At 38.3% G+C, this 24,914-nt stretch overlaps 1 protein-coding gene across 4 annotated transcripts in view; it reads left to right on the top strand.

Moving 5' to 3' along the window:
- The window catches only part of EXOC4 (exocyst complex component 4), a 752,882-nt gene that overhangs the window by 94,003 nt on the left and 633,965 nt on the right, over positions 1–24,914 (top strand). For all 4 annotated transcript variants that reach the window (XR_009053126.1, XM_057730962.1, XM_057730963.1 and 1 more), the window contains exon 7: positions 14,529–14,703. Coding sequence is in view for 3 of the 4 variants with exons in the window: in XM_057730962.1 (XP_057586945.1) it covers positions 14,529–14,703 (175 nt within the window). In the remaining variant the exon portion in view is untranslated. The remainder of the gene's footprint in view (positions 1–14,528; positions 14,704–24,914) is intronic.

Genomic DNA, 24,914 nt, shown 5'->3' with positions numbered 1-24,914 from the left:
TAATTCGAATCAAAGCAGGCGGGAAGCAAGTAAATTTAACTTCAGTGATTATGATTCCATTTGATTAAATCTCTACTTTTGATTACACGTATCAGTGAGAATATGCTGTAAATACACCCAACTATTAAATACTGAAGGGTATGAATAGGATGAACCAGGGACATATGGAAGAAATCCCACTTTTCCTCAACTAGAATATAATCCCCTGCAGCTTTACTGAAATATTTTTTGAACAAACAAAAGGAATTACTTCTTTACATATGGGGCTTATTACACCATTTGTTAACTAAAATACACAGTTTATTACCATGGAAGGTAGTGCTAGTCCCAAATCTACATACTTTCTTGAAAGACTTAAATTAATTGATGTCTAGCTTCTGAACACATCAGGTGAGTTAATAACGTGGGTAATGCTCATAGCTCTTTGGTGAACATGCAGTTGGACAGCTGTCTTTCTGGTTGTATGTTGTTCTTTGGTTATAGTCCCTGGAGAAAGGGTGCTTGGCTGAATGGGCTAGAGGTCTCACTCAGTGTTACATTTCTTAAATCTTTGTTTTATATTTGTCAGAGCAAAAAAAATTTGCTTTTGATTTCTCTTATTTTGCATGCTGTAGGAGGTTCACAGTCGAGATGGGTCCAGTTAAGGAAATGATGGATGAAATCTACATTTTAGGTTATGGATAACATTGTTTAGGTATCAGCCTTTGTGTTGCATCAAGGCCACTTCTCTATTTGGCAGATAGCAGGAGCTGCCTTAGATCTTGTCATATTCTTTGTGCTTGTTGGTGTATATAATACAAAGATACTCCACACTCAAGCTGGCACTGAATCTTTCTCACAGCAAAAAACACACAAACAAAAACTTGTGTCCAATGAAGTTCTTCCCTTGGTGATGTTTAGGAGTGAGGTCCGATATGATCACAGCACCTTCGTGTGTATCTGAGGCTGTATTTCATTTTTTCTGGGCTCCTGTAGCTCCTTCCCCATATCATCATTATGCTTTCCGATCAGATTGGGCCGTAAGTTTGTAAGAGGGGGGTTAACTTTGTGTTCGCAGGCAGATTTAAGGCTGGGCACATACTAAGTGCCCAGGAAGTTTAATGAATGAATAAATAAGAAAAATGCAAAGAAGATAATTTTTAAATAAGAGGAAGTGATTTTTCATCTTTTAGAAAAAATCCCAGCCCGACACACAGTGGAGTGCAAGGATCAGCAATACCAGTGTCACTTGAGAGTTAGAAATGCAAATTATCCCCGTGGTGGAGGGGTGAGTAAACTGGAGTCCCTGAGTGCTGGGCCCACAGGAGTCTCTATTTTAGATGATTCCATGCATGCTAAAATTTGAGAACACTCTAACATCACAGACATCACGGAGTTCTGCAGTTTTGTAGCATTTATGCTTTGCAAAGCAGTCTGCCATCTGGCGTCTCACCTGAGTGAGCCTCACTGTTGGCCTCATCACAGGCAGGGGCATTATTATTAATCCCAGATTCCCAGGGAAATGGGAAAGCTGCAGTACGTTCACGAAGCTGGTTGGTGGTGAAATTAAGAGAAGTTGTCTCTTTGCACCATGGAAGCTTGCTTTCTGGCGTTTGTAAAGATGGCAGGCCTAATGCGTTTCCTGGGGTTTCCTCGTGTTCTGATTTGGATCTTGCTCAGGAGAAGGGCGGTATTTGCGCCGACACATCCATTCTCCCACCTGTACCGCGCCGCGCCGCTGTGACCAGTGGCAGGCCTCTCAGCGAGAGCCGGACGTGTTAAGAAGTGTGGTCGGCAGCCACAGAGTAAATGAGTCTTAACTGGCTCACTGGAGAATCAGACTGATGACTTAGATGCCTAAACAGTTCCCCTAGAAACCTCATACATTCTTGCACTAAGACTAATACACAACTAAGTACTGGGAATATACACGGAAAAAACATAACTTTTCTTGTCTTTGGGAATTGGATTTGTGGATGATGTTTCCAGTGTTCCACTATGATGAAACAATATTTTTTGACTGGGGAAAGGCTTTTCTTCCCTCAGCTTTATTGAGATATAATTGACATATAATATTGTGTAGGTTTAAGGTGTACAGTGTGTTGATTTGATACACTTAAGCATTGCAAAATGACCACCATAGCATTTGCTAACACCTGTGTCACATCACATAATTACCATGTCATTTTTGTGGTTATAACTTTGAAGATGTACTCTGTTAGCAGCTTTCCAATATATAATACAGTATTAACCGTGATCACTATGTTTTACCTTAGCTCCTTGGATCTTATTCACCTTCTAACTGGAAGCTTGTACTTCTTGACCATGATCTCCCTAGACCCTGGCAGCCACCACTCTAGTCTCTGTTCCTTTGACTTTGGCTTTTTTAGATTCCACACATGAGTGAGAACATACAGTATTTGTCTTTCTCTGTCTGACTTATTTCACTTAGCCCAATGCCTTCAAAGTCCATTTATGTTGTCGCAAATGGCAGAATGTCCTTTCTCATAGCTGAATGATATTCCACTGTGTGTGTGTGCTTTATCTATGTATTTGTTGATGGCCACTTAGGTTGTTCCCATATCTTGGCTATTGTGAATAATGCTGCAGTGAACATGGGAGGGCAGGTATTTCTTTGAGAGTCTGTTTTCATTTCTATTGAATATATACCCAGAAGTGGGATTGCTGGATCATATGGCAGTTCTACTTTTAATTTTTTGAGGAACGTCCATGCTATTTTTCATAGTGGCCGCATCAATTTACATTCTCATCCAACAGTGCACAAGGGTTCCCTTTTCTCCATATCTTCCCCAACACTTGTTACCTCTTGTCTTTTTGATTATAGCCCTTCTGTTAGGTGTGAGGTGATATGTCCTTAAAGTTTTGATTTGCATTTCCCTGATGATGAGCGATGTTGAGAACCATTTTGTGTACCCTTTGGCCATTTGTATGTCTCCTTTGGAAACATGTCTTACTCTGGTTCTCTGCTCAGTAAGCAGATTGTGTTCTGTGTTATTGAGTTGTGTGAGTTCTTTATATATTTTGAGTATTAACCCTTTACCAGATATTTGGTTTGCAAATATCTTCTCCCATTTGTAGGTTGCTTTTCATTCTGTTGGTAGTTTCCTTTGTTGTGCAGAAGCTTTTAATTTGATGTGGTTCCACTTGTTCATTTTGCTTTTGGTGTCAAATTCAAAGAATCTCTGCCAAGGCTAATGTTAAATTAAGGCTCTTAGCCCTGCTTTTTCACATAAGAGTTACATGGTTTCAATTGTAAGTTCAAGTCTTTAATTCATTTGAAGTTGAGTTTTGTGCATGGTGTAAGTGAGTGGTCCAGTTTCATTTGCAGGTGACTATTGAGTTTTTCCATCACCTTTTGTTGAGGAGACTGTCCTGGCAAAGGCTTTTGAAAGCGTGATACTGATACTTTAATTCAAAGAAAGAGGACCGGGGTTTATTTTCTGGTTTCAGTCACTAATTTGCCGCACATTAGAAGTTCATTCGAGGTCATCTACTAAGCATTCAGAAACCGAGCATAAGAGGCTGACTTGACAAGTAGGGAAGTGACACAGGAAGGAAATTACTGGAGCCAGGACCCGGTCCTTTTTATTTTTACTGTCTTTCATTCTATATTGCTAATAGTTTTTTCCTATTCTTTTCATAGTGCAGCTGGAGAATTAGTCAGCACTCCTCAAATAGTAACTGCTTTTTACATGAAGATTCTTATTAATAAGAGTGGTGAAACTAATCTCTATGCCTTGGAAATAGGTATTAGATAACCTTGAAGATTAAATGGCGCTATGTCCTGTTTGAAATGAAAAATATTAGCTCAGCCAAGCTTATTATGAAAATGTGTATGTGAAATACAGGAGTATAAAACTAAGACCATTTTGATATGAAATAATTGATGATCAGTTTCTTTTAATTTTTCACATAAAACCTAAAGCTTGAAGTTTAGTATTTTCTTATCTTTTAGAACATAGAAGTAGGGAAATAAATATTCTGCGGTTATTGCCTTTGTCTGTCAGTGGGAAAATTCAGAACCCTGATATTAAGGTCTCAGCAGATAAGTAGTAGAACAGAACTGATTTTCTACCTTGTGTGTGTATCTTTGCTTCGTGACCAAGTAAGGCAGCTTCTTGGCCGCTAACATGGCTTTTCCAGCCAAATGACTAATTCAAGGTTCCCTGGATGTTAAATTTAGATTCAGATAGTCGAATCTCAGCTTAAATATTGAACATTTTTCACAGCTTGGTGATGTAGCTTTATACCATAGACATTACTTGACTTGTGTGACTGTGACTGTCCCTTAACACTTCTTCTTAACACTTTCTGCCTTTTTTCATGGTGGTGCACCGAGATGAGATACATAAGGGTAGCTCTGGGTAGGAGATTAGTAGGATGTCTGGGAGAATAGGTAACATTTTGCTTGTATGTATAAGAAGGCTGTTTTTAAAACCTGTCAGGTAATTGGAAGAATGTTTAAAGAACAAATACTTGCTTCATCTTGACTCTTTCATGTTTGTTAGTACAAAACAGATTTTATTATAGTATTATTAAAGTTAGCTCTGAATGCATATGTATCTTTCAGTTTGTAACCATATTTCTTTTGGTTCTCATGTTTATGTTGATGAGGTTATCTTTTTGAGAGGAGACTTGTGTGTGAAATATTTTTGTTGTGGTCTTCTGATTTCCTTCCAGGAGATTATAATCTCTAATACGTATTTCCTCACCATTTGTTATCTGTGATCAGGTCTCTATCTCTCCCATCTGCTGGAGCTCATTTTTTCATTCTTGTGTTGAACAAATACTCATTTATTGTCTGGTATATGCTTACTATTATGACAAATTCTGGAATAGTGTGATGAATCAGTTCTTATCCTCATTGAGTTTACAGTCTAGAAAGGGACGCAAGGATTGGAGGAAAGGAGACTCCTCTGACAATTGTTTCAGTAATCCAGGGAAGAGATAAGTCCTGCATTTGCAGAGTAGCAGTGGCAGTGGGCTGAAGTAGGTCCATTCTGGAGGTACTAAAGAGGTAGGAATAAAAGAGGTTGGCAGTTGGTTGGATTTGAGGAAGAGGGGGAGGGGAGGATGACTGCTGGGGCAAGTGATACCATTCACTGACTTACGTAAATGGAGAAATAGGTTTGGGGAGGAGAACGATGAGTTTTATTTAAGACATGTTAGGTTTGAGGTCTGCAGCTCAGGGGAGCCATCTGGCCAGAGGATACGTATGGGAGTAACTAACAGGTGGATGATTGAAGACATAGTGGTGAATGAGCTCACCCAGAGACAGTAGGAGGATTAAGAAGAGTTGACAGCATTTAAGGAACAGGCTGAGGAAGAGCTTCCTGAGAAGGCGCAACCAGAGAGATGGAAGGAGAGCCCAAGAGTATAGGGTTAGAGCCAGTGGAAGGCAGTGTTTCAAGGAGGAGTGAGAGGTCAGTAGAAACAAGCGCTGTACCTACTTGAATAAAGACTGAGGTCTTATGTGTGTATGTGTGTATTTATTTAGAGGTATAGTTGATTACAATGTTGTGTTAGTTTCAGGTGTAAAGCAAAGTGATTCAGTTATACTTGTGTATGTATATATTCTTTTTCAGATTCTTTTCCCTTGTAGGCTATTACAAGATATTGAGTATAGTTCCCTGTGCTATACAGTAGGTCCTTGTTGGTTATCTGTTTTATACATAGTAGCGTGTATATCTTAGATTGAGCAAAATGATGACTTGAGACTTTTGCAGGAATTGTTTTAGTAGAGTACCAGGGGTAAAAACTGGTTGGCAGTGAGAAAAGAGAGGTAGGATAGACAGTTTTGTTGATGCTCTTTCCAGCCTTGGTTTCTGTAGCATTTGATAGTACTGATAACTCTTTGGCCTCTTTTCTTAAATTCATTTTTCTCTAACACCCCTTAAAAGAAACATTCTCCAAAATTGAGTCCTTTGTTCTCTGCTTATCTCTGAGCTTTAGTTTTCTTGTGTATAATGTGGGGATCAAAGGAGTGCCTTCCTCATAGGGTCGTCCCCAGGATAAAGTGCGCACTTCACACAGCGCCTGGCCTGTTGTCATCAGTGTGGCTTGGCTGTGGCCCTCGTCGTTGCCGTCATCATCCTCTCACTCCAGCCTCACTGTTTTAGGGATCCCTTCCATCACAACAGCTTTAGCTGCCAGCCCCTTGTAGAGGACCCCAGGTTGGTGGCTCTAGTCCTGGATTTCTCCTAATGCTGCCACCCCAAATTGTTCATTCTTTTACTCACACACTCAGGCACCCACACAACTTAACTGTTTTCTCCACTCTGGGCATTGGGCTGTGTGTTGGGATAGAGGTGTGGTTACGTGACCACACATGAACAAGGACTGTGTTCTTACTCTCTGGCCCAGGAGGCCATGCCTGTTGCTTTTTTGTTACATCTCTCAGTCCGTTGTGATCATCTGGTTGGTTGGTTGGTTTGTTTTTGGAGAGATTATAGAAAGAAAGGGGAATGAAGGAACTGGCTGTTATTCTGTGAATTAGACCTCTTTTAGTTAGCAGTGACAGAACCCATCTCCAAATAATATAATTAAAGAGGGGTTCTATTGGGATGATACTGATGTATCTTATGGAATACAAGCAGCACTTCACTAAGCTGGGGGAAGGACAGATGCAGCTGGGCCATGGGGACATCTGGAGTATATCCTGTTCCCCCCTTTTTTTCTGCCCCTCTAGATGGTAACTGTTAAAAGTATAGGAAGCAATTTACTGTTTTTACTGTTGTTTTGAGTTTGCTTGTTAGTATACTTACACTTATATTTTTGCTTTTAATTCTCAGTTTGTGATTAGGAAATTGTAATTGAGGAAATTTGTGTTTGAGAAGGCTGAGACTTGGAACAGTCCTATGATGTATTGAAAATCCCATGGCTGTTCAGCAGAGAGCTGGTACCAAGTCCAGCTTTCTAATGCCAGCCCTTTATTTATTTATTTATTTATTTATTTGTTTGTTTATTTATTTATTTATTTATTTATTTATTTCCCCCCAACCCTCCCCGCTTTCCCTACTTGGTGTCCATATGTTTGTTCTCTACATCTGTGTCTCTATTTCTGCCTTGCATTTCCTCTTTCATAGTTGTTAGCATTTGCCTTATGTGTTGAGATACTCCTATATTGGGTGCATATATATTTATAATTGTTATCTCTTCTTCTTGGATTGATCCCTTGATCTTTATGTAATGTCCTTTCTTGTCTCTTGTAACATTTTTATTTTAAAGTCTATTTTATCTGATATGAGTATTGCTACTCCAGCTTTCTTTTGATTATCATTTGCATGGAATATCTTTTTCCATCCCCTCACTTTCCGTCTGTATGTGTCCCTAGGTCTGAAGTGGGTCTCTTGGAGACAGCATATACATGGGTTTGTTTTTGTATCCATTCAGCCAGTCTGTGTCTTTTGGTTGGTGCATTTAATCCATTTACATTCAAGGTCATTATCAATATGTATGTTCCAATTACCATTTTCTTACTTGTTCTGTTGTTGTTTTTGTAGGTCCTCCTCTTATGTTTCCTGCTTAGAGAAGTTCCTTTAGCATTTGTTGTAGGGCTGATTTGGTGGTGCTGAATTCTCTTAGCTGTTGCTTGTCTGCAAAGCTTTTGATTTCTCCCTCGAATCTGAATGAGATCCTTGCTGAGTAGAGTCTTCTTGGTTGTACATTCTTCCCTTTCATCACTTGAAATATATCATGCCACTCCCTTCTGACTTGCAGCGTTTCTGCTGAGAAATCAGCTGTTAACCTTATGGGGGTTCCCTTGTATGTTATTTGTCGTTTTTCCCTTGTTGCTTTTAATAACTTTTCTCTGTCTTTAATTTTTGTCACTTTGACTACTATATGTCTTGGTGTGTTTCTCCTTGGGTTTATCTTGCCTGGGACTCTCTGTACTTCCTGGACTTGGGTAGCTATTTCCTTTCCCATGTTAGGGAAGTTTTCAACAATAATCTCTTCCAATATTTTCTCGGGTCCTTTCTCTCTCTCTTCTCCTTCTGGGACCCCTATAATGCAAATGTTGGTGTGTTTAACATTGTCCCAGAGGCCTCTTAGGCTGTCTTCAGTTCTTCTCATTCTTTTTTCTTTATTCTTTTCTGCATCAGTGATGATCACCATTCTGTCTTCCAGGTCACTTATTCGCCCTTCTGCGTCCGTTCATCTGCTATTGGTTCCTTCTAGTGTATTGTTCATTTCAATGATTGTGTTGCATATCTCTGTTTGTTTGTTCTTTAATTCTTCTAGGTCTTTGGTAAACTTTTCGATCTTTGCATCCAGTCTTTTTTCAAAGTCCTGGATCATCTTCACCATCATTATTATGAATTCTTTTTCTGGGAGGGTGCCTATCTCTTCTTCATTTAGTTGTTTTCCTGGGGTTTTATCCTGTCCCTTCATCTGGTACAAAGTCCTCTGCTTTTTCATTTTCTGTATCTTTCTGTGGCTGTGGTTTTCAGTTCCACAAGATGAAATACTGCTGATACTGCTTGATACTGCTGTCTGCTCTCTTGTGCCAGGCCTTTATACCGGCATTTGTACCACATTGCCATCCCAGGATTGAAATTCTCTTTCACTGACTGTGATGTTATATTGCATATTATTGCATAGTATTTTGTGACTCTGGAAATGGCCTCAGTGTGTCTGTGTGTGCTTTTTGTCTGATGAGTAGAAATTGCAATTAATTGAAATTCTAATCTCTATGGTTTTTAGGCTTGTTCCTATCTGAGGCCTTTTCTTATTCAATTCAGTTTAGGGAATCTCTAGTAATTTAATGATTCTGCCTGCTTTTTTGTCTTTTGGATCAGTGGTGAAAACCTTGAGCCTAAGAGGATTTAAGCAACTGAGCTAGTTGCAATGTCATGTTTTATTTCTTCTTTTATTCAGTTAATATTTTGTGGGGGGAGTGGGGTGGGGAATGATTTTCGTGGGGCTTTGTGTGTGTGAGTTATCCTGAGTGTGTCTGCAGCTAAAGGCAAAAACACTTGTTTTCTCAATCTAGTGTCGGATGGGCAGTCGGCGAGTGTATATGAACATTAACAGCATATTTCAGTTGACTTCTGTAGCTTTAAACTGGGCCAGACGAGTGCAGTTTTTGACCTGTTTGTGTGAGTGATTCCTGGTCTCTCTTATTCTTGCTGCGTCAGGAGAGAGTCACTTGCTTTTTCATTTTCTTTTTCAGGAGAGCGTGTGTTGGTGAGGAATGGTTGGCCTTTGCGAATTCTGTGATTGACTTGGATTCTTTCCCTTATTAGCCATTCACTCCTCATCCCACTGCTGAGTTCAGCGTCCAGTGCTCCCCTGAAACCCTTCTTGCCAAGGTCACTAGGACCTGGGAGTTGTACATTTCTGTCTTTACCTCACCTGCCTGCCGTGTAGCCTTGACTCTGCTGCTCTTCTCTTATTGTCTTCTACAATTTTCCTTCCCGTCGTCGTCTTCCTTCTTTGCTACTTCCTGAACACCTCTTCAGTGCTGCTATTTCGGGGAGTGTTGGCTTGCTTGTGTCACTCTGCATATTATCCTTGAGTAATCTCATCCTCTCAAATATTAATCACTTTGTAAATTTCCAACATCAGTCTCTCTCCTGTGCTCCAGCCTTGCATATCCAAGTACTGGTACATAACACCTTAAACTTAACATCTTCCGATCTAAACCCAGCAGCTCTCCTTCAGTAGTTTCTGTCTTCAGTTTAATTCATTCTCTCTCCCTCTCCCCACTCTCTCTTTCTCTCAGGAAGGGAAAGCATTGTCTTCAGAGTTGCTTAAGCCAGAAACCTGGACAAAGGGATCCTGAACCCTCTCTCTTTAATATGGTACCATTACCTCAACTGATGCTGTTCATTTTCCAATGTGATCCATCTATCAGTCATGTGAGGCCCCTGGAACAGGTGTTAATTAATACTTTGGTTTTACAGATGAGAACACTGGAAGAAGTTGAGAGATTTTCTCATTATTGGAGGGTTAGGAATTATCAGTGTTGGGGAAGAATGTGCATCTTTTGTTTCTTTACAGGTTACTTATATAAGAAGGAAAAACAAACAAAAAACAAGTGAACCAAAAGAAAAAATGTAATGTCTCCCTGGTAGTAAGATTCTGAAGCAATCAGTGTTCATAATACTTCACTTTTTGAGACACCAGTTTCCTTTTTCTGCTCTTCTGTATGTTTTCGCTTCCCCACAGGGGAGGTGTTGGGCTCTCACTGTTCTGACTCAAAGCCACAGCTGATGATTAAAAAAAAACCCAAAACCAAAAACAGATAAACTGAGGTATAATTTACATACTGCAAAAATTCTCCATTGAAAAAGTGGTTTTTAGTATATTCACAGGGTGTGCAACCATCACCGCTATGTAGTTCCAGAACATTTTTGTCCCCCCTACAAAACAAACCCCATATGCTTTAGTGGGCAATTCCCAGCTACCTAAGAACCACCAACATATTGCCCATCTGGATAATTTGCCTATTCTGGATATTTCATATAAATAGAATCACACAATATGTAGTCTCCTGTGACTTTTTTCACTCAGCATAATGTTTTCAAGCTTTGTGTTGTAGCATATATCAGTGCTTCATCTTTTATAGTCAAATAATAGTCTGTTGTATGAATATACCATGTTTTTTGTTTGTTTGTTTGTTGGTTTTTTTGGTCCATTTATCAGTTGATGGACATTTAGATTATTTCCACTTCACGATTTTACTATTTTACTATTATTATTTTACTACTATTTCAATATTTTACTATTATGAATAGTGCTGCTGTGAGCATTTGTGTACCTGTTTTTGTGCACATGTGTATTTTTGTTTTCCTTGGGTATATACCTAGGAGTGGAATTGCTGGGTGCATATGGTAACTCTATGTTTAATGTTTTGAGGAACTGCCAAACTGTTTTCCAAAGCAGTTGTAGCATTTTACATTCTCACAGTGCTGTATGAGAGTTCATATTTCTCTACATCCTTACTAATACTTTTTATTGTGTGTCTTTTTGATTATAGCTCTCCAGGTGGGTTGAAATGGTATCTCCTGGTTTTGGTTTGCATTTCTCTGATGGCTAAGATGTTGAGCATCTTCTGCTTGCTTATTGGTCATTCGTATATCTTCTTTGGAGAAATGCATATTCAGATGCTTTGCCCATTTTAAAATTTGGTTGTGACTAGTCATAAGAGATCTTGAGGTTGTCTAGATACAAATCTTTTATTAGGTAAATTATTTGCAAACATTTTCTCCCATTTCTTGGGTTGCCTTTTCACTTTCTTGATGATATCATTTGCAGCAGTAAAATTTTAAGTTTTGATGTCAGAGCTGTGGGTTTTATTAGTATTGTCAAGATTTTGCTGTGGGGAGGCAGAGGAAAGCTTCCCTCTCTTTGAAATTGGTGGATGTTTCAAAGTAGGCAGGGCAGCAGATAGAATCTCTCCACTTCCGGCCTGGCTCTCTTTTTTTCCTTCCCTGTGTAGCCTGTCTTGTGGCTCTGATGGTAACACTACAGCACATCTGTCTTGGTCTTGATCCTCCAGGTGTGGCAGAAGGTGGTCGTGTGTCAGCATTTTGTCCAGGGATTGCTATTTCCATACTCTTAAGATACCATGGATCTCATTTTACACCTCAGTTCCACCTTGGGCCTCTTTTCTAGACAGAGCACTGCCCCTGTTGCTGAGTTGCTCTTATCCTTGAGTGGCAGCCAAGGTGTGTGCAGTCCTAGAATCTAGTGGCCGTGGAGATAACCAGACAGCAGTTCCTCCATTCGGAGGAGCCACTTCTCTTCCAGTGTTTTCTGCCGTATCTCTGGTTTGTAGGCCTGTGCCTAGAACTTCATGCCATTGGGAAGTTGGATACTAGCGCGCCTTATGGTTCTGAATGTCATGAATCAACATCATTTCAAAAGAAACAGATTCACAAAGAAAACAAACTTATGGTTACCAAAGGGGAAAGGTGGTAGGGAGGGACAAATTAGGAGGTTGGATTGACGTATACACATTGCTGTATATAAAACAGATAATCAACAAGGACCTATTGTATAGCACAGACGATGCTCCTCAGTACTCTGTAATCACCTATATGGGAAGAGAATCTGAAAAAGAATAGATATATGTATAACTAAATCGCTTTGCTGTACACCTGAAACTAACACAACACTGTAAGTCAACTATACTTCAATATAAAACAAAAATTTAAAAAAAATGCAAAACTGTTGGGGTATAGCATAGGGTTATTAGGTTTTAATTTTGTCAAGTAAGGACATTTGGCAATATAACTGCTGTCATGAGAGAAAATAACAGATTTTCCTTACCAAGGGAATACCAAAAATACAAAATTAAATAAATTTACCTTTATGAAACATCAATATATGGTTTTATTTTTCTTATTTTGCTGTCTACCGCTGAAAAATACGTTGTGGTGTGTGGATTGACATTTGGGAACCACAGGCTTTTACATACTCAGCATAAATCTTTTTTTTGAAAAGTAGAAACTTAATGAGGTATTTTCTCTGTATGATGCCAGATACCAGTCATACACAGATTATTTGCCTACACTGAATTAACAGTTTCACGTGTTAGGTTAGATACATTGTCCTGTACTTTGTACCTCGCTGCTGATTTGAGTAGTTCTCATATAGCACAGATGAAAATGAATTGTTTTAGGTAAATGTGGGTGTAAATATGAATTGACCTTTAAAAGATAAAAAAAAATCATATTCCAAAGTAGAATGGCTCCTGTTTACAAATATGATCTGTAATTTCTGGATTATATATGTATATTCTAGATTGGGTGGACTACATAATTTTTTATTGATTCTGTCTGGTCTAAATTAAAATGTCAAAGGGATATTAGGGTTTTATCATAAGATAGTTATTGGCTGTCACATTGGCACGTTAATTATAGTAATTGCGCAGTAAAGAAGCCTTAGGAATAGGTAATATGCTATCCATTTTGATGAGATTGTAGTTATAGCCTCTTATTTATGGTAATAAAATCTTGTTAATCGACATGGCTGACAAGCTCTTTTGCTTTCCTTTCCTACTTTCCAGGTTGGTTTATAAGTCTACTTAGGAACTATGAACTGAGAGCCACAGATTATACAATAAAGGTCACGTTCCAAAATGGTCTGTACTCATTCATGGTATACACATTAAATTCATTCAGCAAATATTTGCTGATCACTGTTCTGAGTGCTCCTATGTGTACAGAGATGTATAAAGCAGTGCCTGCTCCAGAAGACTAGTAATGGGGAAGGGAGGTAAAATGTCTATATAGAAATAAATGTGACCCACGTCGAGTCACATACGGGAGCCGCATGTGATAAGTTCCTTAAAAGTGGGATAGAATACAAGTGCAGAGGATGAAAGGATGACTCCAAGCATGGATGATCAGTGATGCTGTAAGGCTCAGTGATAGGAGAAGTACTTTGCACCCATGACATAAAGCTCTGAGCTTTATCTCTGAAAATACATCTACATTGTAAAACTATAGTGAGAGGTAGGTGGCTCAGTGCTCTGACCTGGAAATCAACTTTTGTTCAGCTGCCTTGCAACCTCATTTTGTGTCCTTGACTATATAAAATTGATGTAATAATATGTGTCCAGTATCTCTCACTATGAAAAATGAGAATGCGGAGGCCTGAGCTGCTCCCTGTGGTGAAAGTCAGATTGCCTGGCAGGTGTGTGTGTGTGTTTTTTTCCTCAGGCAAGTTAGGCCATACATTTGCATGGGAGTAAGCACAGCTTTCCATGACTAAAAGGATTAGTGTCCTTGCCAAAGTGCCCACTTTATTGCTAGAGAATAGCATATTCTGTGTAACATTTGAACTGTTGTCTGGAAAGATTGCCTGAATTGCTTAGAAAAACTGCCCATATGAATATAGAGTATAGCGATCACTGAATTATGTTAAAAAGGAAATAAATGTTTATTGAGCTGCTACTGCTGGTTTAGGGACTTTACAATTGTCTTTAAAATTTTTACACCATGTCCATTTTATTAAATAGAAGTATAGTTGATTTACAATATTATGTTACTTTCAGGTGTGCAGCAAAGTGATTCAATTATGTTTTTTTCAGATCATTTTTCATTATAGGTTATTATAAGATATTGAATATAGTCCCCTACACTATACAGTAATTCTGTTGCTTATTTATTTTATGTATAGTAATTTGTATCTGTTAGTCCTATACTCCTAATTTATTATTCCTCACCTTCCCCTTTCCCCTTTGGTAACTTAAGTTTGTCTTCTATATCTGTGAGTCTCTTTGTTTTGTATATAGATTCATTTGTATTATTTTTTATATCCTACATATAAGTGATATCCTGTAATACTTGTCTTTCTCTGACTTACTTCATCATGTCCATTTTATAGCAGAGGAAACTGATGCTTAGATAAATTTTTAAAAGTTACTTAGCTCAGACAGCTGTTGAAATGAAATCTGTTGCAATTTAATGTGCTGTTTACATGGTAGTGTGCTGCTTCATTTTAGTCTGATGGTTTTTCTTGCTGGCCAGTGTCAGTCATTTCTTTGTTTGTATGTAAATGTTTATTTTTTTCACTAGGTTACTTCTAGAACTGCTGGAGTTGCTGTTTGACAAGTTTAATGCTGTAGCCACTGCACACTCTGTGGTCCGGGGATACCTGCAAGACACTGTTGTGGCTCCACTGACTCAGCAGGAAGATGTCAAATTGTATGACATGGCAGACGTGTGGGTGAAGATCCAAGATGTTCTGCAGGTAAGATCCTTTTTCAGAGGGTGCCATCTTGATTCAGAATAACAGGCAGGAACATAAAAAAATCAGCCACCTAAAATATTAATCATAAACAGAGTGAGGATGCAGTGTTTCTCTTTAAAGGTGATGCTTCCTGATGCTATGGACTTCTGTCATCTTCAAAACTTCTTTTGGCCAGGCTCTAAAATTAGGAGATTCTCAATATGTAGCAATCAAGGATCTGTAGTATCAGGCCTTCTGGTGTAATGTGTTTTACTTCACTGGAATTAGTCATGTGTTTATGTAATCAATATTAAAATGTTTTTAAACACTATTTCATAAACATACATGTAGCTTAATTTTATGACCATTTTTTTACAGTCAGCTCTTGTATATGTTGGGGTAAAAGACAAGTCAAGAGCTCCTTTTAAGAGGTGAGGATAAACCCATAAGGTATAAATGTACCACTTTGATTGATTTGTTGAAGATCGGAGGAATGATATTACTGTTTGGTATGATGCTGCAGAGGTGGTATTTAGAAATTTTATTGTGTTTTCTCTCCATGTGCCAGGAAAAATATATTTGATTTGGCCAGATGAAAATGAGAAATACGATTAAGCGTTAGCTGAAGCAAATTTGACATAGTTAAATAGAAGTGACTTGGTTAGACAGTATCTACTAATAGGAAAAAAATTAAGTATATAGGGAATTGAAAAATACAACCATGTAGAAATGAAATTATTTGCATGGCAGATAGGGGTCTTTGCAGGAAAATAAATCATGAATGTAAATTGTAGTCATTTTTGAGAGTATAGGCATGCTTTTGGTGGATTGATTGATTCCTGGTTATTCATTCATTAGACAGTTTTTTGGATACAGTCTGTGAGCTTTATTGATGGTTTAATAGAAAGAATGTAGATTGCAGCTGTATTCCATGAGTTTGTTTTGCTACTGTGTCAGTTACCATGTGCTCATAGTAGGTGCTTGATGAATATTTGTGTATTGAATAAAATATCTTTATTGCTTGCATACTGGTTAATATCTTGGTTTGCTAATCTGTCATGGAAACAATGCTTTTCAGGTTACATGTTTTAAGTATGAAATGTAAAATAATAAATTTTAAAGCTATTTCAGAAATAGTTAGAATTAAAGACTTGTGGATGTGTCCATGGTGAGGTTACCTCCTATCATAAGTAACTCAAAAACTGGATGGACTCAGGCAATCAGCATGGTCAGTTGAGAGAAGAGAATACATGAGGTCGGTTTCACATTCATCCCAGCTTCTTCTCTGGGGACATTTTCAAACCATGACATAGGAAAGTGAACAGACATCAGCAGACTCTAAGCAAATGAAGCAGAGGTCAGGGTTCAGGGATGTGGAGGCAGCTACAATTTGTGGGTTAGGATACTGAAGGAGAGGGAATTGCAGAGAGAAGGAGCCCCAGAAATGTGAAAAGAGTACTGTAGAGCCTTTGGTCAAATAGGAAGTTTCACACACTCCAAGGCATGGCAGAAAATAGCTACTGTGGGACTGTGAGCTGAATGGAAATTGCAGAAGTTGCCACATGCTTGGAAACATTGGAGTTCAGACAAGCCAGTGTGGGGAGAATTTGGTGAACATCCTGTGCTTTCAGATGTGATCTCAGAAAGGTTATATTTTAGGAATTGGGCTCTTCTAGCCACAGAGTAAGAGATACTGTAATTTCATATAACAAAGCCCCAGGCTATAGTATTAACCCAATCCAGCTGTATATTAACTGCTTGCCAGAACAAAACTCACTCTAAAATAATATAATCCAGTATCTCAATAATGAAGCATACACATTGTCCAGCATATAATTATTATACTTGCAAAAAAAGCATAAAAATGTGACTTATAATCAGAATTTAAAAAATTCGATGGAAACTAATATCTGAAATGAAAAATTTACCAGATGGATTTAGTAACAGATTGCATGCTGTAGAAGAAAAGATCAGAAAACTTGAAGAAAAATCAATCAAAACCAGTCTAAACTAGGGCTCCCTAGGTGGTGCAGTGGTTAATCTGCCTGCTCCAGGAAGATGCCACATGCCGCGGAGCAACTAAGCCCGTGTGCCACAACTATTGAGCCCATGTGCTGCAGCTACTGAAGCCCACGTGCCTAGAGCCTGTGCTCCACAATAAGAGAAGCCACAGCAATGAGGAGCCCATGCACCACAACAGAGAGTAGCCCCCACTCACCGCAACTAAAGAAAGCCCGCGCACAGCAAAAAAGGCCCAACACAGCCAATTAAAAAAAAAAAAATCTAAACTAAAGCATGGGGAGAAAATAGAGTGGGGGAAAAAAAATGAACAAAGTCATAATGTCCTGTGGGACAGTATCACACTGTCTAACATTTGTGTGTTTGCAAGTACGGGGGCGGGGCGGGGGGGGGAAGAGATTGGGCCAGTTAATTACTAGAAGAAACAAATCCACAATTTCTAAATTTGTTGAAAAATGTAAACCCAAGAAGCTCAACAAATCCCAAGAAATTTTAACACAAAGAAAACCATATCTAGACACATTATCATCAGGTGGCTGAAATGCAGAGAAAAAAATCTTAAAGACAGCCAGAGGAGAAAGGATACATTGCCTACAGGGAACCAGTGATAAAAGTTTCACTAACTTCTCATCAGAAACAATACAAGCCAGAAATCAATGTATGTCATCTTGAAAGTGCTGGAAAATACAGAAATTTTCAATCTAGAATTTTACATTCACTGAAGAAATCATTTGAAATGAAGGTGAAATAGTGACATTTTCACATTAAGCTGAAAGAATCTATTGTCACTGGACCTGCACTTAAAGAAATGTTGTAGAAAGTTTCTCAAGCTAAAGGAAAACAATACCAGATGGTAACTATCTACAGGAAAATATAAAGAAGGCTAGAAGTGGTAAATACATGGGTAAAAATGAAATATATTTTTCTCATTTCTTTATTTCTCTTTAAAGCAAAAGAAATAGTAATGTAGGTGGGTTTTGTAATATACTTAGAAGTAAAATGTATGACAATAATGGCACAAAAGATGGGAGTGGGGTAAATGAAACTACTGCTACAAGTTTCTTACCTTATACATGAAGAGATACAATGTTTAAAGTAAACTGTGGTAAATTAAGGATGCATATTTTAATCCCTGGAGCAAATGTGAAATTGTAAAATAGATGTATAGCAGAAAAGCCAGTAAAGGGCATAAAATTGAATAGTGAATAAATATCTGATTAATCCAAAAGAAAAAAGCAGGAAAGGAAGGAAAAAGAGCAATGAAGAAAGAACAGATAAAGAACAAAACGAAGATAGGATGAATAGAAAACAAATAGCAAGGTGTTAGACTTATACCAACCATATAAATAATTACATTGAATGTAAGTAGACTAGATACTTCAATTAAAAGGCAGAGTTTGTCAGATGGGTTTAAAAAAAGTAAGATCCAACCATACTGTTTACAAGAGATGCATTTTATGTTTTTTTTTTATTTTAAAATAACTTTAAACATTTAGAAAGGTTGTAAGAATAGTACAAAGGGTGCCCATATGCCTCTTAATTCAAATTCAGCTATTAGCATTTTGTCACTTTATTGGTTGTTTTCTCTATGTATGTATGTATGTACTTGTGTGTATTTTCTGTGTAATCTAAGCTATTGTGTATATTCTAGTTTTGTTAATTGACCCAGTAATGTTTTAGAGCAGTTTGGGTTTTGTTGGTTTTTTTTTTTTTTTTTGCCCCTGCAGTAGCGAATCCAGTATAGTATTAAATACTGTATCTACTTCTCATGTCTCTAGTTTCCTTTAAGCTTGAACATTTCCATAGTCTTTCTTTACCTTTTATTATAACAGTGGCATTTAAGAACATATCCCCATCTTTTAATTCAAGTTCCTCATTTTGGGTTTTAGAAATATACTTTAAAAAATATTTATTTATTTATTTATTTATGGCTGCATTGGGTCTTAGTTGTGGTATGCGAGATCTTCATTGAGGCATGCGTGATCTTTCATTGTGGTGCATGGGTTCTTTGTTGCGGTGCTCAGCCTTCTCTCTAGTTGTGGCCTGTGGGTTTTTTCTTCTCTAGTTGTGGTTTGCAGGCTCCAGGGTGCTTGGGCTCTGTCGTTGTGGCATGCAGGTTCCAGAGCACGTGGACTGTGTAGTTTGTGGCACACAGACTGTCTAGTTGAGGCACATGAGTTCAGTAGTTGTGGTGTGTGGGCTAAGTTGCCCCAGGACATGTGGGATCTTAGTTCCCTGACCAGGGCTCGAACCCGAGTCCCCTGCATTGGAAGGCAGATTCTTTAACACTTGACCACCAGGGAGGTCCCAAGAGATATACTTTAAATGTAACTATAATAGGTAGATTAAAAGTATATGAATGGAAAGAGATGTACCATAAAATACTAATAAAAATACTTGTTATGCAAATATATTGGACAATATTAGAATATATAATATTATCAAGTGGAATTATTTGTATCATAGTACTTACGGCATTTAAAACCTTAATACATTAAGTCCTGGGAATTATGTTATAGACTATGTAATCCTACTGTCACAAGGTTATAAAATACTTTATGAATAAGTTTTTGATATCTGATATTTGAATAAGACTAATGTTCTAAATTTAAAACAACTTTCGAATCTACTAGGATTCTACTTACAGTACTATTATGAAGAATTAATTCTGGTTATAAACAAAGTAAGTTATTGTGTCTTACTTAGCCCTACTTTGGCTTTGTCAAGTGTATATAATTCTTAGACTTTTGAAAACAAAACCCGTTGTCTCATATTAAAAATGTTCATAATAAACTAAGAAACTTTAAGTTCCATCAGACATTAACTTGAAATGCAAAAATGATTGAAAGTATGTTTCTGGCTTATTAAATGAGTTATACCTTTCACACATGTCATTTCAAAAGATGATTTGGGGTCATGGTTACTGAATCAGAAACTCAAGGGGTGAGGCCATACAGTCAGTATTTTTTATAAGCCCTTCAGGTGATTCATATGCACACCGAGGTTTGAGGACCTTTGTTTTAGGTGATACTGGGCCATTTTGGATTTTGGTTGGCGTATGGTGAGATGAAGTAGGATTAATATGGCAGCATTGAAAAGGACTGGGTGTAGAGGCTAGAGACAAAGGCAAGGAAAGTATTGTGTAGGCTAACGGAGAGTCTGTGGGTTATATTACTTGAGATACTGTCTAATAGTGGAATAAATGACAGGCTTTCATGGAGCATGTTAGAGGAATACAAAGGAGAGAGAAGGATTTGTAAACCTATAGGGAGCCTTTTGGAAAATCTATAAACCCATGTAGTCGACTTGTCATGCTGAGTTCCAATATGACAGATATTTTAGTGATGTTTTAGTGTTAAGTTATTGGGGCCAACTGTATGCTGGGTATTAGGGAATAAAGATGAACACAAGGTAGTCCAGGAACTCACTCTGGTGAAGTGAGGGGAGCCTGCAAGAGTGTATGTTTTTACTTCAGTGTTAGCCGTCTGGCATAGGTAGTAACAGAGGTGAATATTTGCCAACATGGAGAGCTTAGAAAAGAAGACTTTTGATTTAAGTTTGCATGTAGAGTTTTATGCTTAGGGCCAATTTAGTTTTCTTATACTTGTTGGTAGAATCTTTTAGTTAAAATCATTCCTGGAGAACAGACAATAGACGCCTGCAGAAAACATGTGCCAGCATGAATGAAGGTGATGGGAACATATGATAAATGGAGTTACAGGTGTTTCAAGTGTGAATTTTAGTGGTTTTTAAAAATCTTTATCTATTTATTTATTTATTGGCTGCGTTGGATCTTCATTGCTGCGCGCGGGCTTTCTCTAGCTGCAGCGAGCAGGGGCTACTCTTCGTTGCAGTGCTCGGGCTTCTCAATGCAGTGGCTTCTCTTGTAGCAGAGCACGGGCTCTAGGCACGCGGGCTTCAGTAGTTGTGGCATGTGAGGTCAGTAGTTGTGGCTCGAGCGCCCTAGACCCCAGGCTCAGTAGTTGTGGCACACGGGCTTAGTTGCTCCGGGGCATGTGGGATGTTCCCGGACCAGGGCTCAAACCCATGTCCGCTGCATTGGCAGGTGGATTCTTAACCACTGCACCACCAGGGAAATCCCTTCAGTGTTTCTTTGAATGGAAAATGTTTCTTGCTAAAAAATGGAAATGCTCTTTTGTTTATTAAATCTTGGAAAAGAAAATAATTTTTGATCATGTAGAGACTTTGGCAGCTTTTCTCCACTGGAACCTGGGCTGTCCCTGGCAGGCAGAATCCATCCTGTAGTTGGAAGGCTCGTTTGTCTCAGCATGTTTGTGTCTGGCGACAGCCTTGTGGAGAGACAAGTCTGTAGCTATGATAGTAACAGGGTGTCAGAATTTTCTCCTGGTGTCATCCCTGTGACCACACACCGTTGAACTCCCTTTTCAGTTTTACACTTTTTTTGAAACTGTGATAATAGAAATACATGTTTTTGCTCTTATGAGCGGCAGTGGCACCTTCCAAAATGTCACCTACTTGGTGACATGCCTGTCATACCGTTGGCTGCACATTTTCAAGTGTATAAGACCGAGGTACACTAGAAACACAAAATACTCCATTTCTTGTGGGGTTTAACATAACAGAGGAAAGAAGAAGGTCGCTTTGAACAAACCTATCTGCAAAAAATCTCATTTTTGTTTTCACATCTCTTTTCAGAACAAAGTTGTCCATTTAGCCATCGTTGGCTTCAGTGTGTAACCCCTGAGTGTGCTGCGTAGTGTTCTACAGAGGGAGGCCATGGGTTGTAATTACACTGTTTACTGCTGGTAGTGACACCACAAGTCACTTCACTTTTTAGTGTCCTGCTCTCTTTTTCTGGAGATTAACAGAGATAGAATGGAAAATCATTTTTCTTTTGTTAACTGCCACTTAAATGTCTAAATAGTGATAAAATTAACCTCATGCAGAGAGAACTTGAAGTTTGCTGTCAGGTAAGAAAATCCCACAAATCTTATTGGTACTGATCCATGACCTGGAGGGGTTTTTCAAGGAGACAGATGCAATTTCTGTTTTGAATCCAGGTCTGAAATTAGGTTATTCTTAGGTTTTGTTTCATGTGATACTTTGGTTAGCTGAGGATGCCATACCTTAAAGTAAAACTAGCTTTCTCTTTTTTTTTTTTTTTGCAGTATTCTAGGCCAGATAACTTGTGAGATGATTCTTGGAGAAATAGTTTTTGTTCATTTCTCAGCTTTTAACACTTTTTGATAGCCTCTATTTTGGGTGACATATTAAAGTCATGTTGTCAGTCAGACCATTGAGTCTCCAGAAAGGTGCTTGCTCCTAGAATTTTTGTTCTATCTTGTCTATGGATAGTATGCTGCCCAGTGCATAGAATTAAGTGAACATGTGAAAGTTAAAGCAGAAATCTGCCTGTCAATTGAAGTCAGCTTCCATAGCACTGGTACTCTCATTAGGCTGTTTTGTGTTCATTACTTAAAGCAGGAATGGTGGGCAGCCAAGGAGATCCCTCTGGTTCCCTGTGCATGTGTGGCAGTTGCACAGGTCAGAGTGCTAGGGTGTCTAAGGCCCAGTGAAACTTATGGTGAATGTCATGGACATCTTAATACACTGGGCCAAACTTTAGAAAATAGTAGCTTGGTGGCCGATGCCTCAGAATAGGTAGATCTGGTGGAAAATGTGCTCTCCTTAAATTTCTAATTGCCCAGGAAGTATCTGCTTGGGCCTGATTAAGTCTTTGTCTAGAGAACCCAAGGGCAGAAATGACAGGGCTTCCTTCCAGTCCACCACCGCCAAAGCTTTTCTCTTTGTCTGGTTTTGTCTGAGATACTGGAGGGTGGACCACTGACAGCCAAGGCCGATTTGTACTGCTAATGGTGATTTAAATGGCCTTAATCTTTATGGAGGCTGTGTGCTTATCGAGGTTTGGTGCACCTAGGTCAAAGTAAGGGGGCTGCTAGGAACCAAGAGGTCATAATAAGTGGTGATGATTAATGATAATAGGTGGGATGGTGTGATGTGGAGTGTTGTTACATGGTTAAAGCAACTGGCATTGCTTCACTGATACTGCTCTTGTCTACCTGAGAAGACATTAGAGCAACGATGATGATATTTTCCTGAATTGATAATATGTATTTTAAAAAAATTCTTTCTTAAACCTATTCTGATTGTGGGAGTAATTTAAGAGTATGTCTGAATTTTTGAGTATAGCAGTAATTCTTTTGGTTTGATTGTCTATTGCTGTGTACCAGATTACTCAGACTTCATGGCTTAAGACAACAGCCTTTTATTTGCTCTCAGTTTTGTGAGTCAAGTTCACTCAGGGCTCAGCTGGGTGGTGCTCCGACTTAACATGGCATCAACTGAGATCATTCACTCGGCTGCTGCAGCTAGAGGCTGGGCTGGGTTAGAAGGTTTCTCTCTCCCCATAGGACCTCGTAGCATGAGAGTCTCAGGGTAGTTGGACTTCTTACGTGACTGCTGGCTTCCAGTCAGCAGCATTGAAAAAGACAAAGGTGGAGACATGATCTCTTAAGGCTGTGCCTTGTATATTACACGGTGTCACATCTGCCACATTCTGTTGCTCAGAGTGGAGGGCAAATGAGTCCATTCAATGGGAAGAGTAGCAAGGAATTCATGGCAATCTTTACTGCACCACAACATTGTAAGGTTTGTAAGTTTGCTTTTATAGAATAACCCATTAGTGTCGGACACTGGCTTTAGATTATTGTTGCTGGGTCTTTGCCACAAGATAAAGACCAACATTGTTTTCTTGCTTACTGATTGTAATTGGTTAGAAAATATTTAAGTGATTATCAGGCTCAGCAAATCCCATTTTGATCATATTAAAACAAAAAACATTTGAGATGCATTTAGGAAAATACAGATCTTTCATGGAATTGCTTGGTTCAAGTGAGTTTCTGAAATTCTTAAGTAATTTCACTGATCTGTCACTTTAGGCTCAGACACTAAAATGATTTCTTGTATCTTATTAACCCCTTTGACCTTTCTGTTTTTTTACCGTTTGTCATATTGTTCCCATTTTAGAGCTGGAGAAACTGAAGTACAAGTTTTAAATCATGGTTTATAGCATCAGAGAGTCAAATGTAGAACTCAGCTTGCCCTAGCTTTCTATTTAAATGTTTAAGTCAGTGATTTACAAGCCTGTTTTGGCTTGGACTTTGATGTCTTGACATTTAACTTGAGAATCTGTGCTACTTTTAGTTGATTAATTTAGTTGAAATCATTTTAGTTCTCATATTTTTAAAATAAAGACTCTGTGTTGAGGAATGTCTTACTAGGCATTTTACTAAGTGTTATGTGTGCATATTTGCAAATTGTGAAACTTCAGGATTTCATATTTCAAAGAAGAGCAGTCACTGAATAGAGATTTGGCTTTTCCTGTTCTAAAGTGCCAGATATTTTGTTAAACGCACTAAAATTGATTTAAGCCTTTGCTTTACCCTACAGGGACAAGAAAATTATTTCATTTATGTTTTTGCAGTGGCTTCAAATTAGATCATCTGAATGTTCTGAATATTTTGGTAGTCACAGCTATTAGTGGTCATTGAGCTTTCCTTTCTTCCTCCCTTCCTCCCAGTCAGAATTACCTGTGGATCCTACACCTGGAAAGCCTCTTTCGGTGGGGTTCCAACTGATTCTAATGCACAATCTGGTTGAGAGCTACGATGAGCAAGTATTAAAGGCTTGGTCATATTAAAACCAAGACTATTAGAAGACAATCTTAAGGGGCGGGAGAAATTTACAAAAAGTGAATTTAGTTTTATTTAGAAAGATGCATCACTGTGGCATGTTTAGGAGGGAGTGTGTGTTCTATGACACAGCAAATGATGATAGCATGTCGAAGTGCCGTAGAGATAGGAAATGCTTTAATATACACACACTTTAAAGGGAAAAGAAAAACTAAATGACTGTGTTGTGATTAATCTCCATTTAGAGATTTTGGTCAAATTTATTTAGAGTTAGCAGCCCAAAGACAGCAAACATATTTCTGACTTGAGTAGTTGAGAACATTGAAAAATACATTATTTCATTCAAGAAGTTTTTGGACTGGAAACAAGTATATCAGAATTTTAATAATTGTCTTTTTATGAAGAAAAGAGTTTTCTTTATTTCTTCTCTCCCCACCCTTATTTATTACTTGTATGAGTTTTTCAGAAGCATATTAATGGAAATTTGTTGTTTTTAACGAAGGGGAAAAGGTATTTCTT

Source organism: Hippopotamus amphibius, chromosome 4, assembly GCF_030028045.1.
Source record: "Hippopotamus amphibius kiboko isolate mHipAmp2 chromosome 4, mHipAmp2.hap2, whole genome shotgun sequence".
NCBI lineage: Eukaryota > Metazoa > Chordata > Mammalia > Artiodactyla > Hippopotamidae > Hippopotamus > Hippopotamus amphibius.
This window is presented reverse-complemented; position numbering and strand designations above follow the sequence as displayed.